Source organism: Cryptomeria japonica, chromosome 8 (assembly GCF_030272615.1).
Source record: "Cryptomeria japonica chromosome 8, Sugi_1.0, whole genome shotgun sequence".
Taxonomy (NCBI): domain Eukaryota; kingdom Viridiplantae; phylum Streptophyta; class Pinopsida; order Cupressales; family Cupressaceae; genus Cryptomeria; species Cryptomeria japonica.
Window position 1 is genome coordinate 359,358,540 of NC_081412.1, and position 23,588 is coordinate 359,382,127.

Genomic DNA, 23,588 nt, shown 5'->3' on the forward strand with positions numbered 1-23,588 from the left:
CGAAGTTCATTCGACATCTTGTTATGTGTGCACAAGGAAAATAAGAGAATGAGAGCCCAAATCCCAATATTTAGTCTTGGAGGCAGAAATTAGGGCAAATTCAAATATTCAAATACAATATTCCCTCGAAAAGGGCTCCCATATAATTTTTAAAAACAACTTATGTCTCCCATAGTCTAGGCGTCCCAATTGGAGACACTTTTCGAAACATTAATTCGCTTAAGTTAAATATTAGGTCACTTTAAAACACTTAAGTGAAAATATTAAAATAAATTTTATCACCTTACGAAAACTTGCGAAGGCATCGAAAACAGAGAATTGAACATGTTGAAACCAATTGAAGCTCATAGATGATAATTGATGTCGGCATGAGCACATACTATAAATAGTAGTGTTCTCTAAGAACCCAATAGAACAAGCCTAGAAAACCTAGAAAGATCGTTGCCATGCAATGACTTACTATAAATAGCAGCGTTCTTTGAGGACCAAAGAGAACAAACCTAGAAAACCCCAAAAATATTGGTGTCATGCAAGCACTTACTGTAAAAAGTAGTGTTCTTAGAAGACCAAAGAGAACAAACCCCCAAAAACCTAGAAAGATTGGTGCCATGCAAGCACTTACTATAAATAGAGGTGTTCTTCAAAGAAGAAAGAGAACAAACGCCAAAAAACCAAGAAAGATTGGTGCCATGCAAGTACTTAGTAAAAATAGCAACTATTGTCAAAACCCATTGAAATTGAGAACTGAGCTCATCAAAAACATTAGAACCCTCCCAGTGCATTAGGAAACCTATGAAAAACCCCGAAAACTAGCTAACAATTGTAGAACAGGATGGTGTAGAAATGGGGACATTACATAATACTTACATTGTTTCCTTACAACATAGAAGATGGAAAATGATCTAGAGATTTTCTAACTTGATACAGATGAAGACGACAAAGATTAAGGAGAAAAAGATCACAAGTATCTTTCTTTAGGGTTCTAAAATCCTCAAAATTCATCTACAACAAAAAGTGGTAGAATAGGTACATGCTATGGATTTATCTTCAATCCCACACATCCTTTCAAATGGATCAAAGGAGAGATATACAAGTAGGATTATTACGGAGGTAAGGGGTGATGCACAACCCAAGAAAGGATGAATATTATTGCAAATAAGAGGGTAAAATATCCGCCACATATGAGACTTCCTACCTAAGAAGGGAGCAAATCAAGATTTGGTGTAGAATCTCCAGCACAACCTAACAAATGTGCTATAAACAAATATTCTAAAAGCACCAATTAAAGGGAGCAAATCAAGGTTTGGTGTTGTCTCTCACTAAGAAAGGAGAAGTTTCCTTCACCCAGTTCAAGCTCTAGCTTCCTGCCCATCATTCCTTCATTTGAGACTCCACCTACTCCTTTGTCTTCTCTCTATCCATTGTTGACTACACTTCCATTGCACCCACCTATTTCCTCAAAACCTACTATTCCTATTCTTGCTCACTTTTTTATTTTGCCTCCATTGGTATGTTCCCCTCTAGATCCATCTAAATCCATTGTTCCTATGTATCAACCAGGAAAAACAAAAAAAGCCCAACCACTAGCTCTTGAGTGGATAGTTGAAATGGTGAGCAGAAAGAGGAAAATGGTGGAAATGGTGTTGCCAAACATCAAATCAATCTCTTCTTTGCTTAAAGGTTCTCTTGCAAAAGAAGGGAAACAGCCAAACCATGTCAAAGAGAGATGATTAGAAAAATATCTTTGCTCGAACAGCCATGCTTCCATATGATATGAACGTCTAGGATGTGCAACCAATGGATTCACCATCAATGAAATTCTCTTAGATAAAGGGCACTAGGCAGTTGGATTTTAGTCATTTGGAAGACTATAAAGAATGGGCAAAAGATATTCTTGAGTAAAAAAGCATGGTTGAAGCTAATATTTAATTTTAAATCCTTGGCATTTTTCCACTCGCCAAACAAAATTTTTCTTTTGACCTGCATGAATGTTAGAATTCGTGAAATGCGAATCCCACAAGCCCAGTTATCTTCTGCAAGAATACCTGTCACACATAAAGAGAGAATTGAAGATAGAAACCCTAAATGGTGGAGTCTACAAGATAGCTTGAGAGTGAAAATAGAATGCATGAATCAGTCATGTATGCACAAAAAGCATAATAGACTAATTAATGCATGAAACTCTCGAAATTTTATACATAGTTTGCTTTCCTAGTTTGCATTATGCATGGAGATAAATATTAATTAATTATTCATAATTAATTAATTAACTAACTAATAAATGCCAATAATTAATTACTAACTAAGGCATCGATTATTTAGTGAATTAATGCAATTAAGTGAATAACTAATATATAAATTATTTACTCCAACAATGAATACACTAGGCTCATTGTATAAATCACACGGGTTGCTGTTATTTCTTTCAAACAGATGATCAATAAATTGGATGAAATGAAACATGAAATTAGTTCATTCCTAGAGCCTATATCTTGTTCTCTAAGGCACACAAAAGGCATTATGGGGGAGAAAGGTAAGCTAGAAAGGGATTTCACAAAGCATGTGAAGGAATACCTGGCTAACTTTGTAGATAATAGTGAGGAGAAAGTAGGGGAGCTGATCATATTAATGAAAATCATTTAGTTTGAAGAGTGGGGGAAAAAGAAATGAGTAGTTAATTGTGACAGTGACAAGTGTTGAGTATTCATGAGTCAAGGCTTCAAAGTGTTGCATTACCTGATCCAAATGAAGTGAAAGCTCTGGTCAAAGTGTTGAAAGAGTACATACACAAGAAAGGAAGCGATCAATAGGAATCCACTTTGCCAATAGAGAAACCAACATAATCCTCATTGAAGTGGTTACTATTTTGGAAGGTGTGTAAATTGTTGATTTTAGGCGTGGTCTAAAAATAGAATCAACTTTGTTTAGAGCAAAGTTATTTTTAGATATTTCTACATGAAGTTATCTTTTATTTTAGCTGAACTGATTTTTAGAGAATAAGTGCTATCTGGTTGATGAGCTTTATCCAAAATGTTTTTTAATTTTCATGCAATTTTTATTTATATAGCAAATCTATACATAGAAGACATGCAAGTATGGATAGTGGTACTTTCGAACCCTATATACAAGTATAGTATTTGAGACAAACTAATGGTAAGTTTGCTATGCCTTGTACAAAAGTTTATTGTTTTAGCTCTCTTTGTGTGCGTGATGAAATTGATATGTCTTATGTGATTTTGTCATTTCCATTCTTAGTTCATATCATCTTGTGTGAGTGATTTCACTTGTTGAATATATGTTATTAGTAATTGCAAACTAGTATTGTGATTGTTGTTAATTTGAGTGTTTGTTTCTTTGCATGATAGTACTGGGCTACTTCGATTTGTGAAGTCCTGTCTTGTGTGATTTAAATCTCCAATTCAACTCTTGTGTGCACTCACTTTCTAGTTTTCTGTTATTTAGCTATAAGGTGTTTATGTTTGTGCTTTAACAGGCTAGTTTATTCGCAATCACAAAAGATGCAAAATCTCACCTGCATTTATGTGAACTGATACGTTTTGTACTAATACCTATGAAGCAAAAATAAATGTGACATTAGTTTATTTTCTATTACATGTTGAAACTCCCAAAGAAAACTTTGTGCATGTTGTGAAAATTGTATTTTTTTGTCCATGAACTCTATTTGTTGTTGCCTTGAAAAGAACAAATTAAAACACTAACAATATTTGGGGGTGGTAGAATTAGAATTAGAATTATCTAATTTGTAGTTTGTTGGTGTTAGTTGTTAGGAAACAGGTTATTGTTTCAATCAACCCAATCATTTGATTGTCATAAAAAATTATTTTCGGGATCTCTAAATGCAATTGAATAATACTTATCTTTATCTTTTCTTTCTCCATCATTAAATCTAGGTTTGATGAATGCATATGGGTGGCTTTACTAACTCCTTCTTGAACAAGCCATGTAGATGAGGTGATGTCTCTTAAATGCATCCTTTGAAGGAAACACGTAAACATTTTGTTTTGAGGCTTCGCGGCTGCCATATACTTGTATGTCATGTTGGAATATATTAACCATATATCATATGGTAAAGAATATGCTTAACTTGAGACTCACATTAAGAATGATATACCTTATTTGAAATTGATGTTTTTTTTAATGTTTTAATGGTATTTTAAAATGTTTTACAATCTTTTTTATCAAATTAGTCATTAGATAGATTTGGATGGTAAGGGAGAAAGTAGTCTAGTTGGCAGAGAATTTGATATAATTCCTATTCCTTGCCATTATCAGTGTTACGCTTCCCTTAGTTGGAGTGCTTTCTTTAGCAATATATATGATCTTTTGTTTGGGGAGGGATGTTGGAAGTAGAAATTGTATTACTTGTTGCTGACCTGTTGATGGACTATGTAGGCGGGCAAAACTCTTAGTGAACGGAGGTGGCGTTCTGCATTTAGTGAGGAAGGTTATCTTGATATTGCAAAAGTCTTGAGTCGGGTTCAGAGAGGGGTAAGATGGGTTACTTTTCTCTAGCTTCTAAAGGAACTTTAGCTTTTCCTTTGTATAATTGTGACCCTCAATGTATAGCTAAGCATGATTATTGGTCAATTACTGTTTTTCCAAACTATGTGATTTTTGAACTCTTTTTTTTAAAATTAAGGTCCAACTTTGAATAGATGTAAAATGCTAAACATACAAACAATGTTGGCAGCACTAATGATCATGTTTGAAGTAGCTATAGAATGCACTAGTACTTAAGTATTGTATTCATCACGATCCTATATACATCTTTGACCTTTGTATACAAGTGGAGAATGCATTGTGAAGAACATAACAATGGAGATTTTTAGATTTGTGTTACAAGGTAGAGAAATTAAATCCTAAAATATTTTTAGTCTTAAAAATGGAAATGTGAGATTGGTTTATGCACTCTAGAAATCTACAAATTTACCCTTGTTAGTGTTTTATTTTGCCTCTTTTAGAACAATGCAAAATGAAATAGTGTGCAAGGATAAGCCTTTCTTCAAATGAGAAAGGGAAACTCCCTTGCAACTAAAACCTACACTAACCCTAGAACTTAAGGAAATTACTTTAGCTTTGTAAAGTATGCACAAACTATCTTTGGAGTTTTTGGTATATAATACAAACAAACTAGGAAAATACCTATTTTTGTTCTTGGGTATGGGCATAAGGCTACAACAACTCTTCCACACACAAATTATCATTTGACTGACATGAATGACCTGATCTATGGCAATTAAACACACACACACTTTTTGGATTAAAGCAGACACTAGAAAGAGTGTGCAGCCACCAGAATTGGAATTTTAAACAAAGATGAGATCCTACAAATCAAACAAAGAAAGTTGCATGCAAAGCTACAATAACCACTTCAAAAGTTGCAATATTCACTAAAAGCTATTTGATTTACCAAATTAAAATACAAAAGCTAATACAAATCAAATTGAGCAGCAAGTAGGCACAAACTTAATATATGCTCAAATCTAAGTGCATAAGGCACTTATACATGTGTTACAGATTTGCATGCTCATGCAATCAGTCAGTTGCATATTTGGCAGTGCAATTCATTAATGATAAACACAAAATAAATTAACTAAGGCTTTTGTCCAAACTAGATTGCTTGAAAACCAAACAATCTCTAAATACTAAAATGGTTAAAATAAATTGTATGAAGTTTCTAGATTTCTTCTATTGATAGTGGCTTGCCTAAGATAGTAATAACTAAGAATAATAGTAGCAGAATGCTTGGTCTTGTTAGTAGAACAAAGTTGAGATTGTGAAGACTTTTTGTCTTCTACAGATCTTATTCATTCCTAGTCAGTGCTGGGAGGAGGTTTCCATGGTTGTAGAGATTCCAAATTTAGAAGGGAAGAACGCTGTCATGGTGATGGTGGATGTGCTCACCAAATATGCCCATTTTGTGCACAGTTCCATTCTTTTATGGCTAGCATAGTTGCTACAACATTCAAGTAGATAATCTAGAAGTTGCCTGATACTCCAAAAATTAGAGTAAGCAACTAGGACCTTATATTTACCAATCATTTAAGGACTGCTTTCTTCTCTTGTTTGGTTATTCAACTAGCTCATAGCTCCTTGTACAACCCACACTTTGATGGACAAATGGAAGTAGTTATTAAATGTTTGGAGGATATCTTCGTTGTTTTGCATTAGATAAACAATCACATTGTGTTCATTGGCTACCACTAGTAGAGTGGTAGCATAACACTTCCTTTATGCTACTACCAAAAAGTCACCAATCATGGCACTCCATTCCCTCCTATCACATCACTAGTGAGAGTACTGTTGTGACCTATTTCACACATCGCCCCATTGTGCATGGGGACCCTCAGTAGTTTGCTTTTTAGGGTTTTGTCTTAGCATTGCAACTTCATAAGTCCATTTCTTTGATAGTTTGGAGTTGGAGTTTTTGAACTCATCTAGGACAAATAGGGAAATCATGCTCAAAACTATATCTGGACATCATCAAAGTGTTTAGAAGGCCTAGAGGACGAAAAAAGCAATTGCTTAGGGTCAATTTGGACACCTTCCTATTTTTGTGGGATTTTTCTTTTTTGCTTTTTGGCACTTTGGGACCAATCTGGGAAGCAGCTTTTTCGCCTACTTTTTTTGCTTTTTGCTTTTTTGCTTTTTTCAGCTTTTTTGAAAGTTGACCTAGGATTGGGTCGCTCAGGTCATGGCAAAAGGGTTCCCATCTTCGAAATAAAAAATTTGTGTCTCCAAGTGTAAAAAGAAAGGGAAAATCTCCAGATAGGATGTTGTTCCAGATTTTCCAGACAAGCATGAATTATTGGGCAAAAAAATCATCTAAAGTGTCCATGGCAGAGAAAAGTCTCGAAAATGGAGAAGTCCGTGTTTAAGGCCGGTTCAAAGTTTGCCATTAATGGAGTTCGCCATGCCCAAGACATTGGCCAAGCAGCTGTGAAGTCTGCCAAGGCTAAGATGGCAAGATAGCTTGCCAAGGTTAAAGTATGCCCAAGGTAGAATATAAAAATGGCTTGACTAAGTATGAATTCTGCCCAAGGGGAGAGTTAAATGTCCAGCCGGCTAGCAAGTCCGCCCAACCTTGGCTCATGAATTATGAACTCTGCCCAAGCATGTCTTAATGAATCCAAAGTCCGCCCATGACATGTCTAAACAAGCATGAAGTCCGCCCAGCTAGCAATGATAATGTCCAAGGCCAAGCAAAGTCCGCCATGGTTTAAAGAGTATGGCATAAAGAGGTTGAAGTCTGCCAAGGCTATATAAACATGGCCAAACAATCATAAAGACCACCCAACCTTGGCCTATGTAATGTCCCCGTTTTAGTCTGTCATGTGATAATTTGTTGTTAGCCCATCTTGCCATGGTCCCAAGGGCTAACCAGGACTTTACAGGGATCAGTGTGGAATTTGGTCCAGGCAATTCCAGTTTTAGGTCAATTGGAGGTGTTTTGGTTGGGTTTTCAGATACTTATTATTTATAGTAAGTCTGTTGTGGTTTAGTGGCTAGAAATATTTGAAGCATTTTTGGATGTCAGTATTTTGGTGCATTTAATTCTTCATCAGGTTTGCCAATTTAATGAGCCATTAATAAATTGGGCAATTAAATTAAAGTTCCTAAAGTTAAATTTAATATTTAACTTTAGTGATTAATAAATGCTGGGTCTAATGTTTAAAGGGAAAAATTACAAGTTCCCTTTCAATGAAGAGACATAAGGGGATATTATTATTTTATTATAACATTCTTTTATCCCACATTTATGGTGTATTGGGAAATGTGCCCAAATGGAGTTATAAATAAGCGCTTTAAATGCTGATTGAGTTATCTTGGAAATTGTGTATTCTTGGAATTTGTGTTTCTGGATTCAATTCTGGAAATCTTTGGCTTTTGAGTACGAAATCCCTCAATAGTGACATTTCCTACACCTATGCAATATCAGGCCTGGGAAATCTTCAAACAAATTGCAGAGATTGAATATCATGGCATTGAATTTATTATTCATAGGTTGAAGCTCAACCAAGGGAAGTCGCATTGTTTTGCTAACTGGTAAGAGTATTTTTGATGAATTGAAAGGCATTGCAATTTATAGTCAAGTCCGTTATTGCCCACCTGAGGGGAAAACACAGGGTATGGTGACCAACAATCACAATAAGTTCAGCGCTGAAGTTCATATCTCTGGCTGTACGTATTTGAAAGGGAAATATTTTTGACACCAATCAGCATTAGTACCGGCCTAACTTGAAGAACGCACAGGGAAACTTATAATGCAGCAGCTGCTCACAGTGGCCAAGATGTAACAGCAGATAGGAGCCACACAATACCCTTAAGTGTTTGCTGGAGTCGCAGGGAGGCAAGTTAGGAGTGCGGCAGATGTCTGAGGGAATGGGAGCTGCCTAGCTGGTGCATAGTACGCCATTCATGGTTATGGCTGGGTGTGAAGCATGAAGGTGGGTCATGGTGATAGAAGGAGGCTGCTGGTTTGGGTTCGCAGTCCAGATTTGAACCAGTATCATTGGGTGTGCAGCCATTGTGCCAAGACTTTATCAGGTTCTGGAAAGTGAATGTTAGCATTTAAATTTGGAAATGTTTTGTATTTGCATTAATTTAGAAAGTTGAAATGAAAAAGAGGATGTTGGTGTGAGATGTGTTGGAATCTGAAAGTTTATTAGTTAGTGGATTATTGTCAGTGATGTTGCTAGTTTCTATTTCAAATAGTTAGTTGTTCAACTGTTTGACGAAATGATGAATGACATGAAGACACCAAAAACACTTAACGCACCAAGTTCAACTAAACCTCAGTTTAATCTCTAGAAGGGAAAAAGAAAAATTCAGTCACCTTGATTTCCAAAATAGGGCAGCCTACTACAGCCTAATAATCTTAAAGTCTGCCTAGCACATGAGAGGGTTAAAAGTGACATGGCATGTGTCAAAGAGGAGTAAGTTGGCTTGTAAAACATGAAGTCCAACCTAGGCATGAAAGAAGATGGCTTGACAATCATAAAGCTTGCCTTGATATATTAAGAACAAATGGATTGGAAAATAAGAAGTCCCCTAGCATGGCATAAGGCTATTCAATGTTTGTCCATGATTAAAAATGAAATGTCCTAGCACATAGCAAAATTCGCCATGGTTAGAAGTTGGTCAAGTTAAAAATCAAGAAAAGTTTATCCAACACTTAAAATGCTCTCAACACTTAGAATTATTATTATTTTTTTAAAAATAATTCTAATACTTGGAAAATTTCGAACTCGAGAAGAATCTAGAAGATTCCATGCCAACTCATTCAAAGAGAAGATTAACTTTCAATTTTGGTAAAAATAAAAGAGTCTAAGTTCGACGAATCTAAGGAAAAAAACATGAAGAGGATAGATTTTTGAAGGAGGATTTTCGAAAGATAAAAGTAAATTTTTTGAATAAAGGAAAAATTTACCAAGAATTTCAAGAAGTGAAGGCAGATTTTCACCAAAATCAGTGAAAAGTAAATTCCAGAAGTTCAAAAATCCATATTTTTCACTGATTTCTTTCATCTTTCTTTTGTCTTAATCATTTATTTCACGAAATCTGCTATATTCTTCCATTTTTAGTCTGATTTTTCACAAAAATGTAGCTTTTTGACAGGCTGAAAGTGGAATTCTGAAGCAAAACGTCCAAAATCAGAGTTAAAACCTTAAATTTTCTTGAAAATAATGTTAAATTTTTCACGTTTATTGCAGGTTGATGTCCAATCAAGGAGGACTTTCAAGAAAAGTCCAGATGAAGTTCGCTAGCAAAGGGTTGTAGCTCGAGTCAAAGATCAATTCCAAGTGGAAAAATGTTAGAGACACCAACCTTGGGCACGTGGACTTTAAAGATTTCAAAAGGAGAATGTATGGGCACGATGGACATTTACCAACACCTATTGCTTGCCGAATGATGAGGAATGGCATTGTCCAGGCAGCCGGATTTCCACTAGGTGTGGAATGTGTTGAGTTAATGGTTGAGTGTGCTATACATTATAGTGCTCAACAAAGGCAAAGCATTGCGCCAGATGGGAGAGTATTGGCTCATCTTGGAGAGTTAGTCATTCAGGAGGCATTCGAGATTCCAAGTTATAACCGAACCTCATAAAATTAAGGAAGAAATTAAAAAACTTTATGAGGACCAGCTTGAGCTCTGCATGACAAATGTCAATAAGTTGTGGTTGGAGAAGCCGAGGCCCACCCTCAAGAAAGTACCAAAGAGATTGCTTCATACTGACTTCAAAGAGGACTATGGTGATATCAATTTTGCTAAACGGAGTAATGGGCAGCCCTCAGGGTGCGCAATTTGAAACGTGGATGTACTATTTTATTGACGAGATCACCTTAGGTGTCAAAATGTTCAATTGGTTTCGGATAATCAGTGACAACCTTAATGAATAGCTGAAAATTTTGGAAAGGATGAAGTCCTTTTACACGATCTCCTACATTGTTTACCTATTGGCAAGAAACTATAGATATATAGGACTGATTTGCAAGGGCATAGTCGGCAATGGCGAGAATGAATTTAATTCCTACGGCTGTTATCCACAGCTGCAACTTAGCGAGAAGGCCCACTTCAAAAGGGTAAATGATGCATTTTTGATGTACATTACCAAGACATTGCAGGGAGGAACTCATTAGAGGCTCATTTAGGAGGCCAAGAGCTTGATAAGCAAGTATGGATCCTGGTTTATCTAGTATCCACGATTCACATATATAAGTCCAAAGATTTACTGGATGTCCTTATCGGCTTCCAATTTATCCCACTAATAGAATGATCTTGCTTGAAGTCCTTAGACAATTGGAAACATATCAAGGCTTCCAAAGAGCAAAGTAGAAGGCGGCCATTTCCTTTCCATTTTTCATTGGAAATATGCTAGAGTCATGCCCAACGACACAGGCAGTTGAGAATGCTAGGTTGGGGATGCAGTGGTATCCATTCACATTTTACTGGTCCAGGACTAATTTCGATCCTCACAACCATATTGGATCAGTGAATGGAGGTACAGGCATAGGGTTGATTTGGAGGATTTTTGGGCAAATGATGCGGACGAGTTTGACATCAGGAGAAGACTGTGGTCTAGATTGCCAGTAAGCTTGATTAGAACAATTGAGCTTTTCCATGTGCTTGATCAGTTTGAGGATGATGGAGAGTACACTCAATCCTGCTTTGATGAGAATTGGCCTCTTCCTCTTATGAAATGGTCAGAACCAGAGCTCGTAGATTCGGCCACCTTAATGCGGCTAGTTGTCAAGTATTCACAGTGGTGGGTTGACCAGTAAGTCCAAGTGCTAAGGCGAAGAAATTTTACCCTCACTTATAACTTGATGAGTGAAATGGAATCATATTCTTCAAATGTAGGAGCGTCCCAAAGTGTCGAGCCAATTGAAAGCACTAATTCCAAGAAAAGGAAGGAGGCAGTTGAGGGCTCTTCAAGGTCAAAGGGGAAGAAAGTTGTGAACGAGGAACCTGCTCAGAAAAAGAAAAGATCAAAGCCATCCCATTTTGCCACATCCAAGAATGTGAATGATGTATTAACTATTGAGGATGAGTCATTGGTTGAAATAAGGATTCCTTCTCCAATCCATGAGGGAAATATGGAGTCAATCCAACAGGAAGATGAAGAACCTCCATCTCCTACATGCACAAAGATACTTGAATCAAAAAATGAAATGGATATTCAGGGCGAGGAATTTCAAGGGGGAATGATTTCCGCTCTTCGAGGAGGTCAAGATATTCCATGTGAAGAAGGTAATCAGGAAGAGGAAGGCATTGAACAACCTACGATTCCTGATTGGTTGAAAGAAAGGTTGAAAATAAAAGTACCTATGGAAGTCCAAGAAGAAGATGACACGACCGATTTCTTGGCTAGATTATGGAAGGTTGCTGCAAAGAAGCCATCCAAGAGGTTTTCCACAATTCATAGGGATGAAATGGGTTGTCGTACAATTTAGATAGCTGTGCCGAAAGTGGACAAGGCAAAGCAGGATATTATTCCTCAGGAGTATGAAATCACCACTATCGACTTAGGACCAACTACAAAGGGTCAAGAGGTTGAGGACTTGGACAATTCGGTCACTTCTATGAAGGCGAGATTGGAAAAGGAGATAGGAAAGAAGAGAGACTACAAGAAAGAAATTGAGCGCAGTGAAGGAATATATTCAGCACTTGACCAAGCCTCTTAATCAAAGCGATACAGTGGCCCCTCCACTTTTGAATCCTTCATAGGAAGCAATCAAAGATTTTGAAGAAGAAAAGGTGACAGCCAGAGAGGTCAAGGAGTGGATGGTGATCAAAAGTGAAGAAGCAGCAACATTTGTGGAAAAATTAATGTTGGCATTTAGACAAACTTCCTTTTTGCTCTCCAGAATTGTGAACATGGCAGAAGCATGAGACGACCTTCATGATGTTCAAGACAAAATTATTTTGTTCCTTAGGGTGTTGAATGGAATTCTTAAGCAGGAATTGATTGATGGAGAAGTAATTGCAACAGGGGTTGCATATGATGTCAACATGTCCGTATTTTTGTATTCACAAAAATAGACAACCCCTTTAAAATTTTTGTTAAAAAATGACAATTTTACTCTAAGGCACACTTCCCAAGGCAAAATTTTGCTTCGCCTTTGGGCTGGCTTAATCCTCAGTCCATCCTCGATCCACGTTTCAAATTTCATCACTTTCTGAGTTTGTTTGCTATGTTTTTTCTTCAATTTCGGGTTTTTTCTTCTTGCCTACAGGTGGAAAATTTTCCTTTGTTTGCAAGTTGTATTTTTCTCTTGTTTTAATGTTGTAGGGAAATTTTAAAACAATTACAAGTGCACTTTATTTTAAACTTGTAACTTACTTTTTATTTCCCTCTTTCTTTTTTATGTCTTTTAAGTTGTAGGAACGTTTTGGACAAATTACAAGTGAATTTAAAATTATAAGTTTACAAAGAACTTGTAATTTCTTTCAAAAGTTCCTGCTTAAGTGATTTTGAGATGTAATAGGGATTTTATTTCCCTATTACATGTTTTAATGTTTTTGGTCACTTGTAAAGGGAATTTTATTTCCCTATGGCAAGTTCTTTTTTTAAGTAAAGTCATTAAAACTTGTAAAGGGGATTTTATTTCCCTATTACAAGTTATTTTGATATGTCTTCTTGTTCTTTTCTCTCACAAACCCGATTTTGCCTTATGAGTGGAAAAGTGAAGCAAAATTAAAACTTGTAAAAGGGTTTCTAAAACCCGATTACATGTCTTTTGGAAGCATTTTAAACTTGTTCTTTCTTCCCAAGAACGTGATCTGCATTTTTTCCTCAAGGAGTTCGAATTTGAATCCATTTTTCTTGCTTTGAATCCGGATTTGATGGTGCCAAGTATTGAGGGAAAGAGGCATGGGAGTTCTTGCTTCTATTTTGGATGGCTTCCTTGCCACGTTTTTGCCCTTTGCTAGGCATTTCGAACCAGCAAGTCGTGGTTTTTCTTGCCACGTTTTTGGCATCCTTCATTCCGCTTTTTCAGCATCAATGGATGCATTATGGTCTCTCTAACCTAAATGTTTTGCTTCCTTGCTTCAACACGTTTTTGCCCTTTGCTAGGCGTTTGGACTCATTCTTCTTCCTCTTTGGATGCCGTTTTTGGTGATTATGGTTAAAATCCGAGTTTTTTAAAACGTGGCTAGGGTTTCAATGTTTTTGTTTTGCCTTCTATTTAAGGAGCTGATTGTTTCTTTCAAAGTTATTCCATTTCTTTGGAGGGCATCTTAATCAAGCAAGGTATGTTTTGTTTTCAGTTTTGTCTTTATTTTATTTTTGTTGTTTTGAAATTCCTTGATTGATCATGATAGTTGTTTGTTTTGTTTTGTTTTTGTTTCTATTCGGGTTTGAGAGAGATCTTCCCATTTCTATCCAAGTCTTGAATGCAATTTGAGAATTGCATTATCTTTCCCTTCACATTTTTCCCTCTTTACTTGCATTCGGGTTTTTAAAATTCGATTGCAAGTAAGATGAAAAATTGATTTTTTTCCCTTTGGCTGAAAAGACTTCATCATCTTTTGCCAAAAGTTCAAGTTTCAAAGTTGTAAAAAGCTTGTCTTTTCAATTTCGGGTTTTAAAAACCTGATTACAAGTGAAGTTTTTTCCCATTCCCTTCAGGTTAAAATGAAGATGATCATCCAAAATTCTTTCCTTATTCATCCGCATTCATTACCTTTGTTCACACATTCCATTCCCATTATCTTTTCCATGTCAAAATTCCATTTTTCATACATTCTTCCATTTTTCTTATTACAAGTATACTTGCATTCAAGTTTTACAAACCCGATTGCAAATATGTTCTACCCCACTTGCATACTTGTAACACATCTCCCAAGATCCGAAATTGACCAAAAGCCAAGTTTCAAGTGTTCCTATTTATTCACCATTTTCCTCTCAAAAGGGATAGAGTGTTTTCCCATTGAAAAGAAGAGATATTTTTCATTCGGCTGATCTTGATGTTGCTTTGACACTTCTAGATCTTCATCGCAGCGTGCCAGGTTCTTGTTCAATGACTGATTTACCGTCATCTTCCTCTCAAAAGAAGATGAAATATAAATATGATGAGTACCAAAACGAGATCTCTCTATCCCAAGTTTCCACTCCCATGGAGCACATCAAAGATACGGAAATAGGGTATGTTGACATGTCAGAGTTCGTTAAACGGGTGGAGGATCCCAAGGATAGCAATATGCAGTGCTTGTTGGACGACCACATTCACCATGCTTCTTCCTTTCCAGTGGCTGCCCTAGAACCTGAGTTCGTTCTTGCTTGTGCCAATCATTTTGACAAAGAGACAAGAACTATAGGGAATGATGATGGGGAAGTGATAATCCGTCTTGATGCGGACACTATTGAGAAGGTTTTCAGAATACTGCCAACACCTGTGTACATAGAGATCTCCAAAGGTAGTGCAGCTGAGTACTTGTTGTGACGTTTTCACACATCGCCCCATTGCAAATGGGGACCCATGTTTTTTGCTTTTTAGGGTTTTGTCAGCTGGCTTTTGCATTTTTGAGTGCTGTCGGGGAGATCAATAGGATAGCAGGTCCTGCTGGAGTGAAGTCTTGATCCTGAAAATTTGGCTAAGTCTAGAATGTCCTGGTCCTGAAATTTGGCTAAGTTTGAGAGTCCTGATCCTGAAATTTGACTAAGTCTGGAAACTGAAAAACCTCAAAAAACTAGATTTTGCAATATAACTCCTGGAGGTCTGAAACCACTCTCAAACATCCTGAAAGTATATATGGAATATAACTTAAAGTATAAGTGTTTCTTATACTTGAATGTTATATTCCATAAAAATTATCCTGTCGGAGAGTTCGAAAAGTCAAATTGCGCTCCTATCCTTCACTGAGGATCCAGAGCGCATTTCACTCCTGTCCCTCACCAAGGGTCCAAGGTAAAATGGCTTATTTGAGCCATTCCTGGCCTTGTTTGGTTAAATTGAGACATCAAAGGCATGGTGAAGGACGAAACGAACATGATAGAGCATCCAGACTTGATTGAAAACAATGAAATGATGAAGTTTTTGCCTAGAAGGTCAAAAGTGCTCCGTCCCTCACTGAAGAACCAGAGCACTTTTCTTTATATGCACAATTTTAGACCTTTATTGGACACTAACTTCTAATCATAGCATGAAGTAAGATGAAATCTTCTCTAGCAAAGGAATTTCGAGGTGAAAAGTGAGACAATTTGGCTTAGAACGCAAAAAGTGCTCCCGTCCCTCATTGAAGGACCATGCCACTTTTTCAAGTTTCTCTTCTTTGTTTGATATTTTATGGCAAAACTTGACTTGGATGGGAAGGACGAATGATGTTCTATGCCTTGGACGCAATTGAGAGGTTTAAAGGACAAAGAAGTATACCAAAATGACAAAAAGTGCTCCTGTCCCTCACTGAAGGACCATGCCACTTTTTCAAGTTTCTCTTCTTTGTTTGATATTTTATGGCAAAACTTGACTTGGATGGGAAGGACGAATGATGTTTTATGCCTTGGACGCGATTGAAGGTTTAAAAGAACAAAGAAATACACCAAGATGCAAAAAGTGCTCCCGTCCCTCTCTAAGGGACCAGAGCGATTTTCCAAAAAGTGCTCCCGTCCCTCTCCAAGGGACCAGAGCGATTTTCCAAAAAGTGCTCTTGTCCCTCTCCAAGGGACCAGAGCGATTTTCCAAAAAGTGTGAATTTCTTGCAAAGGCAAGGCAAGTTGCGTGATTGAAATGAATGAGAGAAGGCAAGATTCATCCATTGAAGATAATTTCGAAGGCTAGCAAAGGACAGATAGGCTTGTAACTGCAAAAGTGCTCCCGTTCCTCACTGAAGGACCATGCCACTTTTTCAAAGTGCTCCCGTCCCTCACTGAAGGACCATGCCACTTAATATGTTATCTTCCCTTTCTCACCAATTTTGGACAAATTGAGACCAAGGCGTAAGTTTGAAAAAGTGTTTAAAATGCCTTGAAGTTGAATTGAGATGCGAGAGTTGCAAATTTTGACGACAACTGGTAAAAGTGCTCCCGTCCCTCACTGAAGGACCGTGCCACTTTTTCCAAATATGACCTTTTACCTTGCATTTTGAAATAATATTTTTATTACCAAGGCTCAAGATGGTGTGAAATGTGATATTCTACGCCTTGAGGGTAAATTGAAGATTAATATGATCAGGAATTCATGCAATGGACTCAAAAGTGCTCCCGTCCCTCACTGAAGGACCGTCCCACTTTTTATGAAAACAACAAATTCCCTCCAAGATTATGCTAAGGCAAAGTTGTATGAGATGGGAAGGATCTTCTAAAACATGGTGAACAAAGGTTTGACTCCAAACAATTGAGAATCCTAGCCTAAAAATGAAAAAGTGCTCCTGTCCCTCTCCAAGGGACCAGAGCGCTTAAAATGTGCATTCTTTATTTTGCAATATCCCAACGATTAACATCCTCCAAATCGCATGAAATGCCAAAAATCATCAACTTCGAAATAAATTTTTTTTTTATTAAATTGGCATTTAATAAAAAGGGCATAGCATTTAATAAAATTAATTTTTAGCCTCAAAAAAAAAAATCGATTTTTTATTAGAAAGGCATTTAAAATTAATTAATTTTTTATTTAATTAAAATTAAAAAAGAGAGCGCTTGAGGTATCATTTTCATTATTTTACTAAGTCGGCCTCTTCCTTTTTAGTTTTATTTATTTTTTTGGCCTATTTTCATCAAGTTGGCCTATGGGGAGGTGAAATGGTGAGCGCTCTATATATTTGGGGTCTGTTTTTCATTATTCAAATCATTCATTCATTGTTTCAAGTGCGATTTGGAGAAGCAAGGAAGGAAGTGCGAAAGCTGGCCTATTTGGAGCGAATTTTCCTCAAGTGTTGAAGACTAAAGGTGGTGGAGTTGATGCTTGTAAAGACTAAAGGAGGCGCATTTTGCTAAAAGAAGACTTTGATCTACACTTTGCCTAGCAAAATTCATCTATTTTTACATCATTTCTTAGAGTTAATTCTCAAGAGGAGGTATGGCAAAATCATCTTGACACCCTTATTCAAGGTTTGATTTTTTTTTTAGACATTTTTTAGAAAAGTCTAAGTATTGCATGGTTAATTAGGAAATGATAACTCAAGATTTATCATGAAGTTTCCTAATTAAAATCTTGAATCTTCCTTTTAAAGTTTAATTTTTAGATTTCAAGATATATTACTAATTTTGAAATGTTGTGTAGGTATCAAGATGGCGACTCCAAAGCTCGGAGGATCTACAAGTCGGCAGGTTCTCATCAAGGACGATCAAGCAAGGACAAGGGCGACCTCCTCCAGTCTAGCCAGATCAAGGACGGCCTTTTTCGGACTAACATCATCAAGGGCGACCTCTTCTAGTCTAGTAATCCAAGGCGAGGTACATCAATCATCCTGCACATCAGAGACAAAAGAAGTCGGAGCAAGGGTTCGTTGAAGAAGCAGATAGTTCCAGATGAATTAATTAAAGATAGCTTCTCAACAACATCAAATTGAATATCTACCAAGCTACAAGTGTCAGACGAGGTGGCATCCTAGTCATCACTCCTCCAGTTGGATTGGTCCACCTCAACAATGTCTAGATTCAATGTACCTAACTCATGCAAGGTAGCACAAACTTCGATATACCTACCCGGCTATCCATTGGTGGAATTTTCTAGAGAGGACATGTGTCCAAGCAATACAATTATTTCATTGGTTGAGCATTAAATGTTATGTAATGGTTGTAACAAACCCTAATTAGGGTTTTCATTGTAAAATCTTGGCCATTGATCTCGAATTGATCTCAGCCATCGAATTGTATTATGGGCACTATATAAACCCCGACTCTTCATTTTGTAAAGGCAATGGATAGAAAATAGTTGGAAGCAGTTAGAAGACAGATAGAGAGTAGTTAGAAGGTGATTAGCTAAGTTGATAGAATAGCAATTAGAGTAGAGTAGAGAGAGAAGGCAAAGATTGTTGCCAAGATGTTGTTGTAAAAGACTTGTGACTTCATTGAAGAAATGGTGAAATTTATGGGTCGATTCGACAATTTGCATGGTCTTTATACTTCTCATATTTGATTTCATGTTATTAGATGAGTGGAAGAAATGTGCTTGATTGATGGTGAAATTCATATATCCATACTACTAGCAGTTTGTTGATTGCAGACTTGCCTTGCGTAGTCAACTGGAATCATTTAGCTTAAGCTTAACTTCAATTGTCGCTTCTTCATTGATATGCATCAACCTGATGGTGTCTATGCCTGCATTGATGATTTGAACATCATAAAGCTTTCCTTCGAAGATCGCACTAACCTTGTGGAGATGGTCCTGGGATGTCAAAACAAGACTTAGTTAGAATTTCATCAAAGATCATTCATTGCTCTTACCTTCTTAGTGTTAGGATTAGATCTTTTCCTCGCCCTCATCTTTTTTCCTTTTTTCAAGTCAAAGCTAGTAAGAGCCTGTGTTCCAGCAATATTCAAAGCAAATCAGAAGTTCAGTCATCAAGTGTAAGTCCCCTTGTGATTCCAACAAATCACATCATACCACAGAGAGCTTATCCACACGTAGATATCCTACAACGAAGAACCTTGAAGTCATCCTGATTGATCCTTTTCCGCGATATCTTCAGCAATCAGAGGCTTTACTCAAGAGAGGATAAGGTAACCTTGGGTATTTTATTCTGTGTTTGATAGTGTACAAAATACACGTCAACAGTACTATGCTTCAAGAGAAAAAGATTGCAAACGCCATATCAATAGATGGATCAGTGAGCCGCGGGCTGCTTTTACAATGTCAGCAAAGTTGTACCGTAGTGATTCAAGTGGGAAATCGGAGACACAATCACTCTTCTTAGCAGGATGATGGGTTTGGAACATTCTAATGTTTTTGAACCATGGATGTATAAGTTCATCATGCTCATAAGGCAGTCTCAACACATTTCTTGGGACAAAATCATCAGTGATACCCTTTGTGAACAACTTGCAGCAGTTCCTTCCACTATGACGTTCTACATGAACTCATATTTAGTGTATATAGCAGCATCACTCAGACATTTCCTTGGTCTTTCTACCAAGGGTGATTGCTCACTTATATCCGTTTGGGATTCCTATGACCAATTGCTTTTAAGGCCCAACAAATTGCACTGCAGGGGGGTCCAGGATGCCTTCTTTGGTCATTATATGTGCCTGTTTGAAAAGACATTGAAAAGCAAAAGTGTCAGATGCTGCATGGGAGAAGGTGAATGAATATGGCTGCTTATTCCTTCGATTCCCAACTGTCACTTACATGAGAGTTGGATGTTACAGTGGCCAGCCATATATGCTTCCTAGATATCCAATTGATAAGATCATTCTTATGGAGTTGGGAAGACAGATCATGGCTGTTCATGCACATCAATCTGTTAAGCATAAGGTTGGAATGAGAATTTCTACAAATAACCCATTGAAAATTGGCCATTATTCCCTCATTACATCCACCAAATCAAAGGCCATGGAGATCAAAATGTAGGAAATAAAGCTCAAAAGATTCAAGCCAAGAGTAGATTTTGATTACCGAGGCATGAACGAGAAGATCAAAAAGTCCTTCACGCATGTGCATCGGATAGAAGACATTTGGGTTGATCTCCGTATAGAAAAGGAGGTTTGTAAGATGGATTATTGCAGACTCACTCTTGAGTAGATTGTTGACTTGAACTTTGTAAACATTCCTGAAGGAATGATGGATGATGGAGAGATACTTGATCCTGAATGTGTTGAAAAGAGAGTTGATGAAGCACCACTTCCATCAATTCAATGGTCACATAAGGAATGTACTTCCATTCTTGATAGATTTCAGCCTATTTTATCTAATACCAATACTTGGCTCAAGGGCAACGATGTTAGACTCATCAAGATCAAGATTGGAAAAGAAGATGATTCTGTAGGATCTGTCGGACTCAAGTTTGAAATCAAAGTAGACAACAAGGAAGGTGCATCATCTTCAAACACAAGAATCAAGTTGAGGGTTAGCAGAGCAATGTTACTTCCTCCTGAAGAAGTGACAGTTCGAGGGAAAGAAAAGCCTCAACTTCATATTCATGTAATTGATGCTGAAGATCCAGAGGATGAACTACAATCAGATAATGCTCCTGAGTCACCCATTTCAGAGTCACCTCATGAAGTTCCCCCTCAGATTCCTTTAGAATTACCCATGTTTTCTCTTGACGCGAATGTGGATGCTTTTTCCACTGTTCATATTATTCTTGTTTCAGCGGGTGAATCTCCTTAGAGAGTCATTCTGATTTCAGCAGCAGAGCCATCTCTTGATCATCCTGAAGAGAATTTGATGAATATCTTTGAGTATAATCCTGCATATGCCCCTTTGTCAAAGATTGATACTTCTGTTTCTAGTTTTGATGAGTTCATGATGCAGTCATCAAGACCTTTGGTTAATGAGCTGTCTATAGTTGTTGTTCAAATAGTAACTTCTCCCAAGATGACGATTGTTGTTCAAACAAAAATTGCTTCTCCCTCACATTCAACCGTTACTCAAGGAGAATTGATGGCTTTACCTCCATGGCTTAGTTCTTTTACACCTAAAAGAAAGAAGCAAGCAATCTCTCTTGACATCTTTGATTTCCAGCATCTCAAGCAATCAAAACCCAAGGTTGCCAAAAGAGCTAAGACAATTTCAAGGGTAACAGTGGATAGTAATTGAATGAAGGTGGCTGAAATTGTTGAGTCAATTGTAGACAAGCCACAGGAAGAGATGCAAGCTGCTGATTACAGGATCACAAGGGTAGAGTTGGGCAAACACTCGCATGAAGTGGTCAAATATGATGCTCAACATTCTATAGCCTCATTGGTGTAGCGGTATGATGAACTTCTAGCGAAAAATGATAAGCTAGAAGAAGAAAATGTGCAACTTGTTGCTGCAATTCAAAGGATCACCAAGTCTTCTAATGAAGGGGACAAACCTTCAACTTCGTCAAATGCAAAAGAATCAGTCCAAGAAGTTGAAAGAGCTGCTCAAAAGGTACAAGTGCTGTATTCTTGGGTAAATCAGCTTCATGATTTATGTACTCAAGTATTGAAAGATGTGTTCCAAATGATGATCAAGATGGAGACCATTGAAAGAAAAATTGAACAAGGCTTATGATGTTTTCAAACAGAACCTGGAAAGAGTTGAAGGCAATTTGACGGTTTGGCACAAGATGCCTCAAGAAAACTTGAATGTTCTTCAAGAACATGACATTATTCCTTCCAGAGTCATGTATCTAGAATTTGAAGAACTCTTGGAGAACAAAGTCCTTGTTCTCAAGTCATTCATTGAGGATATTGATGATGCCATGAAATTACGCACTGAAGCGTTACGAGATGTTGTTTCTTGTTGTGAGAAAGCCTCTTGTAATATTATGGATTAGAATGGGAAATTGTTGCTAGAAGAAGAAGTTCTCTCAGATCTACAGATGAAGATTCACCATGAATGAAGGAATGAACAATTTTCAGCTGTATCGATTCAAGCTTTGGTGAAATACCAAATCTTATTGCAGAAATTCTAGTCTTCTCTTGAGAAGAACAACATCACAATCCTTCATTGCAGCGATGTTGTTGTAAAAACCATGATCATTGCAAAGAATACTCATGAACCGAATCCTGATGAACTACAAATGATCATCCAAAAGTTTGAAGGCTTCATGGCCAAACATGCTGTAATATGAGTGTTTTTCAACACTTAGTTGTAGTCTCAAATTTGTAATTTCAGTATTGTAGTTTCCTTGTTGACAAGCTTACTTGTAAAAGCAATTTTGTAAATTGCAAGCTAAGTCATTACTTGCATTTTTGTAATTACAAGTTGGCTGATTACAAGTCAATTTAGAATAGGACTTGTAATTTTGAATAAGTCTTAGTAATTGAATAAGTCATGGTGGTTGAGAGAATTTCTCAAGTTAGTTGAGATCCTCCCACCTTTTTCTCAAGCCTCCTCTCCTATAAATACTTGAGGGGGTCTATTGTAATTTTTATCTTTTGGAAAAGCAAACAAGTAAATTCTACTAAATTTACAGCAGGAAAGACTTTGTGCTTTTTATGTGTAAATTGAAGTTGAAAGAAATAGAAGAAGATTGCTCAAGGATTGAGACTTTGTGCTAAATATCTTGAGCTTGTGTTCAATATTACCTTTCTTGCTAGTGTTTCTATAAGAGCTTAATCAAATTTGATTTGCAGACTTTGTATTGCAAGTATTGGAGATTAATATCTGTTAGAGTAGATTTTCTATTGAGAAAAGTTGTAGAACTTTGTGTCTACACTTATTCTTGAGAGAAATTACAAGTAGACTTTGTGATAAGGAATAGCTGTGAGACTTTGAGCTCACACTAGTTCTTGCTGTTTTATTTAGAGAAGAGCAAGATATTTCAGACTTTTTGCTGCCATACTTTGTCCTTGTTATCATTAATATAGAAAAGGGTAGATAGGATTTCACATATTTAAGACTTTGAGCTTGATATTGCTGTCCCGTCCCGAAGGAAGTGACGTAAGTCTTTGTGCTTTCAGGAAACTTCATTTCCTTTCTCTCACTTTGTTTTATAAGTTGTTGCTACTGTTATTTTCAATTGCTATCACTTTTCTGTGAAGAGAAAAGGATATAGTTTTTCTTGAAAGAAGAAGAAACACTGTTGTCTCGTCCATTTTTAGTTTAAGAATAGTTTATAGATAGGGGGAGCCTTCCCTTAATTAGGAGAGTATCATACTCACACGTTGTGGCTGAAACTACAATTTTGTACATTCCCCAAGTGTACAAAATTTTCAACCAACACAACACTTGGCACTGGGCATTGGTTGCATGAAGTGAAGTCCTGGAAAAAGTGAAGGCTGATAGTTTTAAGGCTGAGGAGCAGATTAGAGAAATTCAAAACAGGATTTTCCTTGTAACTGCTAATCTACTTGATAAGGAGACCATTCGAGAAAATGTTATGTAGCAGGAAAGTCTAAAACTTGGAACTCAGGAAATTTTCTTCGCTATCACTGGACAAGTCTTGAATCAGAATTTGACTAAGCCATCGAATTTCTTGTCCATCCAGGATGC

General features: G+C 37.0%; 1 protein-coding gene across 1 annotated transcript in view; it reads left to right on the forward strand.

Moving 5' to 3' along the window:
• The window catches only part of LOC131066300 (rab GTPase-activating protein 22), a 263,646-nt gene that overhangs the window by 74,014 nt on the left and 166,044 nt on the right, over positions 1-23,588 (forward strand). The window contains exon 2 of the mRNA XM_058001025.2: positions 4,414-4,509. Within this exon, the coding sequence (XP_057857008.1) occupies positions 4,414-4,509 (96 nt within the window). The remainder of the gene's footprint in view (positions 1-4,413; positions 4,510-23,588) is intronic.